Below are 11060 nucleotides of genomic sequence, written 5' to 3'. Positions count from 1 at the left end.
TTCCAAATAATTAACTGGCTTGCCAAGTGAGAGTTTGGTATCTCCCTCTGCCAGAGGTTTTTTTTGGTTTTTTTTTTTTTTGGTCTCTTCCAAAAAAAAAAAATGCCACACCGCATGTGTCTGATGGTGAGGGACAAAAGGGGTGGAAAAAATGACGAATTCTAACCCACTTCATCTGCGAGAATATCGGCATGTGGGCAAACTTCGTGTTTATGGTTGATTAGTAGTGTTCATTTGAATATTTAAGAGTCAAATGAGAGAGAGAAGCCCCCACATTTTTGAACTTTGGAACACCCGCGTGGGGGCGCCATGCTGCCAGGGCGTCAATGCACTTATTTGCAGCGGATGCAGCCACTGCCTGGAGGACGGGAGTGAAAGTTGGGATCCGGAGCTTTCAGAGCAGAGTGGGGCCTTTGGTGGGTCTGCTGCCCGACGGCAGGGGCGGGCCCCCCACTGTCCTGGCTTCCGGCGGCCCCCGGGCCTGGGCTGAGAGCAGAGCTGGCGCAGAGAGGTGGTGGAAGGCTGCCTTTTGCTGATGGAAGTTGTTTATGTAACTGGCGATCAAAAGAGTGATTTCGAGAATCTAGAGCAAGAAAAATAGAATTGTTAATGCTCAGGAGAAGTTCTCGTCACTTCCACAAGGGGAAAGGGCTGGCCGTCTCCGTGTGCCAGTGTCGGGGCTACCAGACGCCCTCCCCTCCAGATCCGTGAAGCACTTACAGGCGCAGCGCCATCAAGGCACTGCTCTCCCGCCGCTTAAGCCAGCAGAAGAGCGGATCTTAAAAAACAATCAAATGGAGCGGCAGAGTTAAAAACTGTGACAGTTGCACAAGGCTGTCAATTATCTTAAAGCCACATGTGTGCATATGTGAATTAAGAACTTTGGTGCATAATATCAACTTTTTATTGAAACTAAACGAAGTCCTGGGTAGGTCTCAATCTCCTGCACTTACTGGCCTTTGCCTAAATGTTTGTCATTAAAAAAACAAAAAGTGTCAGGGGGCGCCTGGGTGGCTCAGTTGGTAAGCGTCAGACTTTGGCTCAGGTCATGATCTGACGGTTCATGGGTTCAAGCCATGTGCTGTGCTGACAGCTCAGAACCTGGATCCTGCATCGGATTCTGTGTATCCCTCTCTCTCTCTGCCCTTCTCCTGCTTATATTCCATCTCTCTCTGTCTCAAAAACAAATACACATTAAGAAAAAAGTTTTAAAAAGTGTCAGATTCTAAAAAAGTAGTCTCTTTTAGTTGACAATTTTAAGACAGTTAAAGTTTTAGGGAACTTGATGCTTCATTCTTTCTCCTCAAACTGGGATTACATACTAAATGTAGCCCTTGTATTTATTGTTTTTAGTTATAGATGTTAAAACTATAAAAGACAAGTAAAGTCTTAATTATAAAACCTTTCTCTTCCCACTGAGTCCATAACTTGAATTACCCCGAATATGTATAAGGAACCTGAGAACAACTTACATCAAGACCACTTCTTTTCTTTTCTTTTTTTTTTTTTAACATTTATTCATTTTTGAGAGACAGAGAGAGAGCACAAGTTGGGGAGGAGCAGAGAGAGAGAGGGAGACAGAATCCAAAGCAGGCTCCAGGCTCCTAGCTGTCAGCACAGAGCCTGATGCGGGGCTCGGACTCACTGACCATGAGATCATGACCTGAGTCGGATGCTTAACCAACTAAGCCACCCAGGGGCCCCTTGAGACCACTTATTTTGAACCTTCTGTACACCAGGCACTGGGCGAAGGCATTTTAACCATTCCATCATTTAATTCTTAAGCCAAAAAAAAAGTAGGTAGCATCCTGTAATTTTTTTAGATGAAGAAACAAAGCTTAGCAAGATGAGGTAAGCCAGAATTTGGACCTAGGATTACTGATTATAATAAGTCTGTTTTCCCATTTGTCACCTAGTTTTCGCACAATAAATGTGTTAGCATAAAAAAACTAGTATAAAAATGTTGGTAGAAAGGCTTCTACTCACCTTGGGTTTTGCCATGGCAAAAAGTAATTTCTCTGTCGGTTTGTCCTTTGAATGTGTACTGTGAATGACTATCATAAAATCATCTTGATGACCTCCAAAGGTCATTAGACTCTTGTACACATAGCTGATTATTAACCTCTTCAAAGAGAAGAAAAAGTTAATATCTTATATACTCTTTACTTGCAAAGAAAGATGAGAAATGATTAATAGATATATTTCAATTAAAATGCTGATATTAATGAAACTAATTTAACATTATATAGTAACTATACTTCATTAAAAAAGAAAATACTGGTATTAATTAATTATATTTAATACAAAAATTATTTTCTAAAAGAAAATCTGTTATGATTTAAAATAGATAGTAATGTACTAATTTTGTGCAGGCATCACGTATGTTTATAATTAAAATATAGCTTGATTCTGAAGCTAATAACTCACTGCAGACAAAATAAAAAATACGAAAAGAAAATAAAAAGGACCTATCTTCCAGCCTCCAGTAAAAGACCACTGTGAATACCTTTGTAAATGTTCTTTAAGATCTCTCTATATATTAGGTTGAACCATGTGAAACCTATCCTTTTTTTTTTGAAACTGATACTTCGTAAGGTAAAAAATGGTCAGATATCAGCAAATCCAAATGGTTCACCTGATATATAGATTTTGATACATAGAAACAGAAAGAGTATCATGCATATTGTGCAGGATTCTGTTTCTTTCTGAATTTCACAACAAATTAGAAATATCTTTCCATGACAACGAATATGCTTGTATAATGTTATTTTAAATGATTTTATAATCCTTTATTTAACTGATTGCAGGAAATTGAAATCATTTTTTATTTGTTCCTATCTTAAACAATACTTCAGTGCATATTTTTGGACACATTTCATAATACACATACCTAATTATTTCTTTAGTTGTAAATCTCAAATAGAGGAATTTCAAAAAAGTAAGGACAATTTTGAGAATATTTCCAAACTCTCCTCTGGTACAGTTATACCCAGTTACATTCCCAGGACTGTAGTCTTGCTAACACTAGATATCATTATTCTTTTATTTAGTTTTTATCTGTTTGAAGAAAGAGAGAAATAGAGAAGGGGAGGGGCAGAAGGAGGGAGTGAGAGAAAAATCCCAAGCAGGCTCCATGCTGTCAGTGGGAGAGCCCGACTCCAGGCTCGATCTCATGAACCATGAGATCATGATCTGAACCAAAACCAAGAGTTGGGTGCTTAAGTGACTGAGCCACCCAGGCGCCCTACATTATCTTAACGATTCTCATTTTACACAGGACACAATCTTCCTAACGCTATAAATGAATAGTTGTTTTATGAATACAATTGTGGTTGCAATTTAGTCATGGTATTTAGTATTTTCCTCATATGCAATTTAAAACCATCCAATCTTGTTTTAAAAGGTTAAATTATGATCACAGTTATGTTTGTAAAATGACTATTCATTATAGTATTAGAAAGAACATTATCGGGGTGCCTGGGGGGCTCAGTCATTTAAACTTCCAACTTTGGCTCAGGTCAAGATCTCATGATTCGTGGGTTCGAGTCCTACGTTGGCAGCTCAGAGCCTGGCGCCTGCTTTGGATTCTGTGTCTTCCTCTCTCCCTGTCCCTCCCCTTTTCGTGCTCTGTCTGTCTCTGAAAAAAAAAAAAAAAGTTAAAACAATTTTTTTAAAGGAAGACTGTTAATGGTGATGAGCAAAAGCATATGAAGAGATCATTACCTTCTGTGTACGTACCCTGAGCAACACAAATAATTGACTAAATGTGAAATTTAATCTTACCATGGAGTTGTATTCCAAGATGCTTAAACCATCCTCATGGATAGCCAGCCACATGAAAGTATTTCCGAGTGGCGATGGACTTACGGGCTGTGAAGAGATGAAAATACACCATATAATAAATGCTAAGCAAAATCATATAAATAGATTTTAACCAAAATGCAGTGCAATGTTTGCAACAACAACAGCAGCTTATTATTATTATTAAAAATATCTCTTGGGGGAGAAAAAAAGAAGAAAATAAGACCGACAGGGGAACAAAACCTCTCCTGGGGCAGAGGCAGTGTCTTCTAGCGGCAAGAGCAGACAACCTGACAGCAGGAGCCCCGGGCCTGCGACCCTGATCTGCCGCTCGTTAGCTGTGCAACTGGGCGAGCTACGGAATCTCTCGGAGGCTTGGTTTCCTCATCCTTAACATGGGCAACAACAATGTTTACATCTTATTTTTCTTTTGTGTTAAGAGGCTAATAGTTAATAAGCTTGTAGGTTTTCCATGGAGACCAAAATCCTAGTGAAACAAAATACATGTGCATTCTAAGGTGTGTGTAGTGCTATTATAAATGCACACCTTTTCTGAGAGTTTATGAAATCTGTTATTCAATGACTAATAACGAGAGAATAAAAAGAAAACATGAAACTGTGTGATGCATGGTAATAAGAAACACCAAATTTTCTACTAAATTCCTTATTATAAGAAACAATAAAATTATATTAATAAAAAGAATCTCTCACCACTAAGCCCCAATTAAAACCCACGAATATTTTGGAGCATTCCACAATGATTGCTTAACAATAACTGAATTTAAAACTAACTAAAATTCTAACAGAAACTTAACCACTTCTCTTAAATCTTATAAAAGTATGCTGAGACCATAGAAAAGTAACTGGGATGAATCTATTGTATCTATACTATATTTGTATATGGTAAAAGTTATCAGACTCTCATTAAAAACCCTGGGTTACTATCTATTGAGAGTCTGGTTGCTAAGGATAGGAAAGCATTAAAAAGATGTTGGGGTGCTTGGGCGGCTCAGTCCATTGAGTGTCTGACTCTTGATTTCAGCTCAGGTCATGATCCCAGGGTCGCCCTGCATTGGGCTCCACACCGTGTAGAGCCTGCTTGGCATTCTCTTTCTCTCTTTCCCTCTGCCCCTCCCCATGCTCATGCTCTCTCTCTTAAAAATTAATATATATATTAATTAATGTATATATAACGAATATACTATATAATAAATAATAAATAGTAAAGAGTGTGTGTGTGTATAAAGGCTGTCATTTAACCTCAGCCATTGAACCCCCTAGTCCTTTGACAAACAAAATGTTGTTTTTATTGTCCTTTGGTCAAACAAAATATGGCATATACATGCAATGGAATATCATTCAGCTTTTAAAAAGAAGGTATTTTGACACATGCTACAACACTGGATGAACCTTGATGACATTCTGCATAGAAAAATAAGCCAATCACGAGGATGTGGAGAAAGAGGAACCCTTTTGCACTGCTGGTGGGAATGCAAACTGGCACAGCCACTCTGGAAAACAGTGTGGAGTTCCCTCAAAAAGTTAAAAATAGAATGGCTCTACAACCCACCAATGTACTACTGGTATTTATTCAAAGGATACAGGTGTGCTGTTTCGAAGGGGCGCATGCACCCCACTGTTAATAGCAGTGCTATTGACAATAGCCAAAGTATAGAAAGAGCCAAATGTCCATCAACAGATGAATGGATAAAGAAGATGTGGTATATACGTACCAGGGAATACTACTCAGAGATGAAAAAAAATGAAATCTTGCCATTTGCAACAATGTGGATAGAACTAGAGTGTGGCACGCTAAGTGAAATTAGTCAGAGAAAGACAAATATCATATGATTTCACTCATATTTGGAATTTAAGATAGAAAACAGATGAACATAGGGGAAGGGAAGCAAAAATAATATAAAAACAGAGATGGAGACAAACCATAAGAGACTCTTAAATACAGAAAACAAACTGAGGGCTGCTGGAGGGGTGTTGGGGGGGATGGGCTAGATGGGCGAGGAGCACTAAGGAGGGCACTTGCTGGGTGTCACATGTAAGTGGTGAATCACTAAGTTCTATTCCTGAAATTATTACTACACTATATGTAACTAACTTGGATTTAATTTAAAAATAATAATTTAAAAGAAAAAAATAGAAAAAGAAGCCAATCACAAAAGGACAAATATTGTATGGTTCCTCTTACATGAGGTTTCTAGAGCAGTCAGAGACACAGAGCTGGAAGCAGAATGGCAGTCATGAGGAGAGGTTGGAATGTTATTCAATGATTTGAATAAGGAGAATGGCGGTTATGAGGGGAGAAGGGAGAATAGAAAGTATGGAGGTTCAATCTGGGAAGATGAAGAAGTTCTGGAGGTGGTGAGGGGAGCATAATAATGTGAATGTGCTTAATGCCACAGAAGTGTGCACTTAAAAATGGCTAAAATAGGGGAAAAAGTTAACATGGTGTATTTGATAGGACCACCCCCAATGGACACTAGTAAGCAAACAAAGCAGGTGTCTGCGTCATATAAAGAAAGTGAGTAAAGAAAAGAGGCCAGTCATGCAACATGCAAATACTACATCATTATTTAATAATATTTCTGTGCTAAAAAGCACAAAACATATAATCAAAGAAAAATATTTAATATTCCTTCCAATGCTGAAATTCGAGTTAAAATTCAGTGTATAATGCTGATCTACAGTTTAAATCTAGTCCTAAAAAACATATTTCAACTCCTTGCAAATATATTAGTTTCACAGATGTTTAAGCACAAGGACTTTATCACCCATTTACTCACTAGTATACAGATTTCAGTACCAGCAGCAATATAATTTCTTACATCACAATGATACAGTCACTCATGGAATTAGAATAAGAAGATACCCTAGATTTTACTTTTCTAGTCCGAGTTGTCACAGATGATAAAAACTGAGGTTTGGAGAGGTTAACTGACTTGCCCAAAGTGGCACAGCTGTTCAGCAAAAATGCATTATTGATATTTATATGCAAAGCATAACAGTGCACACGAGCAGAGGATTTCAGGATCGGCGAGTCTACACCCTCAAGATGTCTACAACTTATTAGTGAGGACAGACCAAACACACACACAAATATAGCACAAGACAAGGAGTATTTAAGGAGCCAGAGAGATTATAAAGTGACATGCTTCCAAAGAAAGAAGAAGAATTCACAAAGTACAGTTCTTCCCTTGGGGAGTGCACTAGCCACCCGCTGGCAGGGCTCACCTCTCCTTCCTGTGCCCCATCCCTGTCACTCTTAACCGTGTTCACTCTACAGTACTTGTGTGCAGGCCTGTTGCAATGCTGGACTGTGGGTTCCTGGAAGTTTGGGTACAACCCACCTAAAACCATGGGCTTATGTATCCCTAGGTACATAATGTTTGGCAAATAGAAGTCACTACATACTAAAAAAACGAGCAAACAAGTGAGAGAGTAAATGATGAATGGGTGAGAGGATGCACGAACGGGGACAAGAAGGTGGAGTTCAGCTGCTGCCTTCCGTCTAAATGATGAGCCTGTGGAATGTAGGTGACTTAAGGTTGGGGACAAGAGGGAGAAGCTGGCGACACTCCTGTCCTTTCCTTAGGGTCTGCATTGTTTTCTGTTCTTTAATTCTTTAATTTATTTCAGAGAGGGAGAGTGTGAGCAGGGGAGAGGGGCAGAGGGAGAGAGACAGAGAATTCTAAGCAGGCTCCACGCTCAGCTTGGAGCCCAATGCCGGTCTTGATCCCATGACCCTGGGATCGTGACCTGAGCTGAAATCAGAGTCAGATGCTCAACAGACTGAGTCACCCAGGTGTCCTGCCTTATTTTCTTTTTAAAAGCTGACTATACAAAATTTGAGGTCACCGGGGTCACTATTTTACTTTAGCATAGAGTCAACTAAACAGGTGAACATTTCTATTCTGCATCTGCCTCCCATCCTTTCTTACTTTTGCGAGAAACAGCTTGGCACCAAAGAACGGCCACTTCCTGGCTACTGTCAAATAAATGCGCACACAATCAGCAGCACTGTGTCCCCGGAGGGCCATCCATCTAGTTGACAGTCGCTGGCAGAGCTGCCTAAGAACAGAACAGAAACAAAAATGCAACAGCAGAAACCTAAACAGTGTATCTTTTTCCCAAGGCAAAGCTCTCCTTGAGCCAATCCTAGGGAAGCCTGGGGTACCAAGGCGTCACCCAGGAGGAGCTGTGATCCGGTGACTCCCATCTCGCCACTGTCTACCCCTTATCCTTTTGGGACATTCCTCTCACCAAATCCTCATACTATTAGTGCTTTCGGCATGACCGAGGTTCCCCACCTCCGGCCCCGTGTGGGGCAAAGTTAAAAAAAGTCTGATAAGCTAACATCGAACCTTAGTATAAATTAATTTAAAAAGTAATTTCTCATTGGAATAGCTTCAATTTTTAAAGAGAAGTACAAGAAATTGAAACCAAAGAATGAATCCCTAAAGGGGAATTTTAGGTACTACCACCCCTGGTTTAGAGAGATGTTGGCTCCAAGGGAGATGCTTTAAATAAAATCACAATGGTGACCGCTTACTTCTACAGAGACAAGAGACTGATCTTACGTGTGTCTATTTTGGAAAATTCATGGTGAATTGGATTTCCACTATTTTTCAATGGAATCAAATTTTCTTTGTATATTCTCTAAAATCAAAATTCCAAGTCTGTTGAATTTAATTAAAAATTTATATTAAAATATCTTGTGTAAGAAGTTTGTTTGTTTTTATTTTGATTTGTTTACAATAGAATACCCCAAGAGATAAAAATTTTTGGTAAACACTTCATAAAATTAAACACAGTACTGGCCATTTTTTTCTTTTTATTCGTAGGGTTAATTTGGACAAGAATGAGTAAGATCAAATGGAAAGTAGATTTTCTAACTTAAGGTAAACATTTTTTCCTTAAAACTTTAAATATAGATTCTCAAGTTTCTAGGGCCATCTTAAATAAAAAGATCAATACCTCTTGGTATTTGATGGTATTAAAAAATCTTAAGAAAATCATCACGTATAATTTTCATCTTTAAAATTTTAACAGAAAAATATCACCAAAACTCTACCCTTAAAGAGTCACAAGAGCTTCCTTACCTTAACTGTTCTTCAGAAGAGTCATCTCTGTACCTTTTAGGATAAAATTTTTCTATGACTTGTTTTAGAGTTTGATTTGTTTTGCACTGATTAGTAACATGCCCTGCTGGAGTTGAAAAGGGTCTTTCAAAATCTCCAATCTCCACCTAATTGGAAAGCCAAAAAGAAAATAAAGGATATTGAAGAGTTTTTTAAAAAATCAGTTTCATTGTTTCTTAACATCCTTTGGAATTTATAAATCTACTTGTCATGATTATGTGATTATGGAATTTATAATCATACATAAGTATTAATAAAATCTAAATTCCATTTGAATTCTAATTTAGAACAAAATCTATCATTCAAACATTTCAATTCCATTTCTACATAAACCACTTTTGGTTAATGTTGCCGTCTAGTAGTATTTGCTAAGGACCACTAATATTATTAGCTATAATGGCATAGGATAATTTTTGTTTTTAGGGTACTATTTTAATTGCTAATAATAAAGAAAAATGGAAGCTATTAATAAAAGACAAAATAGTTATAAAGCTATAAGAAATCTCAAAAAAGTAATTTTTGTACTTCTTAAGGGTCTCTACTGAATATAATGCAAGTAAGAATTACATTCTCATTTCTTTCTAGATTTTCTGCATAAACGGTTCTGTGTCCATCCCCTTATTCTATTATTCTGAGGAGAGGGCCCTGTATTTCCCTTTCATCTTGAATGAAACAATATTCAATCCTTATCTTTATTAACAGGCTACACAGATGCTATTCTCTACCTACCCGCCCATCTCTCTATCCACTCATCCACCCATTCATTCATCCAAACCTATACGAAGTCTCCATTATATGTTTTAGATGAATTTGAGGAAAGACTAGAGAGGTAAGACTATATGTACACCTAGAAAATTCTGAAATTCTGAGAGTAATCATTTGTTTCTGCTTCACACCACTGACTGTAGCCTCCCAGAGGGAAAAAGCCCTCCCTACTCATCTTTGAAAGGATCCAGTATTGTCCTCAGAGAGTCTTTGTGAAGAAATTTAAATACACTAATCTGAGATCTGTAGAAGAAAAGCTATTTCTGCTGAAGGTTTGAATATCTGTAGGCCCTTGTTGATATTCTCCATCTTGGGAAATTCTTGGAGCTGATCGTTAATCATTGTCATGTTGATGTGAGTCATACTGGGAACTCTCCGAGTTGATTTTCAGTTATCCTGCAGACCTGTGTGCGCTCATTCTGTGCCACACGGTATGCCAGGTGCCCGAGAGGGGACACCGACCTTGGTGATTCCACTGTAGGATTCCCTAAGAGGAAAGGTTGCCTTGACAGGCCTATGTTTGTAACTATAGTGTGTCCAACTGCCCTCTCCTTGGGGGACAAAGCTTGCTCTGAGGTTCACAGGCAGCTATGCTGAGTGGGATTGGATGCCAGGTGAGGACAGTAAGAAGCTTGCTCTGGGGGTTTCCGGACGTTTGAAGAACAGATGGACAGCTTGTATTTGGTGTGGAAATTAGGGAAGGAGGAGGAGAGCTGAAGAGCAGGGCCGAGCCAAGGAGCCAACAACTAAGAAACTAGGTTGCATGAGGAATACTGTCTCAGTTGACATCACCGTGGTTGCAGCAATTCAGAGTCAAACTGTAATTATAATGCCTGTAAGTTTTAAGGTGTTAATCATAGCAACGTGAATTCAAAGAATTACAAGATCTATTGTTTAAGTCAATGTAAAAATTAGATTCTTACCTTTACAAAATATTACTGTATATAACACAGAAGTTACCTGAGCTAAAAGAGCTGCCATTTCTAATGCCAGGTCCTTGTTCAGAGGAAAAAGTCCGTTTATTATTTGATCATTTGTCTGATACATTAACAGCAACTTTTCTCTATCAGTCTCTCCACGGGCTTGCATTGAGAAATACAGTCTTAAAAGAAGAAAAAATCTTTCGTTACAGGCTATTAAAAAGGAAGAGAGGAAAGACAAATCCACAGGACTGATATAGGGTTATTCTAAGGTAGTTTTCTAAATGATATAAACTTAGAGCATGATTCTCTGTCATCTCTCTGTTTCATATTAACATTTTCAGCAAACAGAGGAAAAGCCGCTTTGAGGTTGAGGAACACTTCTATGCTATTTTTTATGCCCTAAATACCCAGTCTTTTC

The 11060-nt window shown here is 38.4% G+C and overlaps 1 protein-coding gene across 1 annotated transcript in view; it reads right to left on the bottom strand.

Moving 5' to 3' along the window:
* Positions 1 to 254: 254 nt before the first annotated feature.
* The window catches only part of PLEKHH2 (pleckstrin homology, MyTH4 and FERM domain containing H2), a 98282-nt gene continuing 87476 nt past the window's right edge, over positions 255 to 11060 (bottom strand). Inside the window, exons 24-29 of the mRNA XM_029936217.1 lie at positions 10680 to 10821; positions 8916 to 9061; positions 7755 to 7884; positions 3784 to 3870; positions 1987 to 2124; positions 255 to 583 (exon numbers count right to left, since the gene is read on the bottom strand). Of these exons, the coding sequence (XP_029792077.1) occupies positions 395 to 583; positions 1987 to 2124; positions 3784 to 3870; positions 7755 to 7884; positions 8916 to 9061; positions 10680 to 10821 (832 nt within the window). The 3' untranslated portion in view covers positions 255 to 394. The remainder of the gene's footprint in view (positions 584 to 1986; positions 2125 to 3783; positions 3871 to 7754; positions 7885 to 8915; positions 9062 to 10679; positions 10822 to 11060) is intronic.

The sequence above is a fragment of the Suricata suricatta genome, chromosome 4 (assembly GCF_006229205.1).
Source record: "Suricata suricatta isolate VVHF042 chromosome 4, meerkat_22Aug2017_6uvM2_HiC, whole genome shotgun sequence".
NCBI lineage: Eukaryota > Metazoa > Chordata > Mammalia > Carnivora > Herpestidae > Suricata > Suricata suricatta.
Note: the sequence above shows the minus strand (reverse complement) of the source record. Positions and strands in the feature narration are given on the sequence as shown.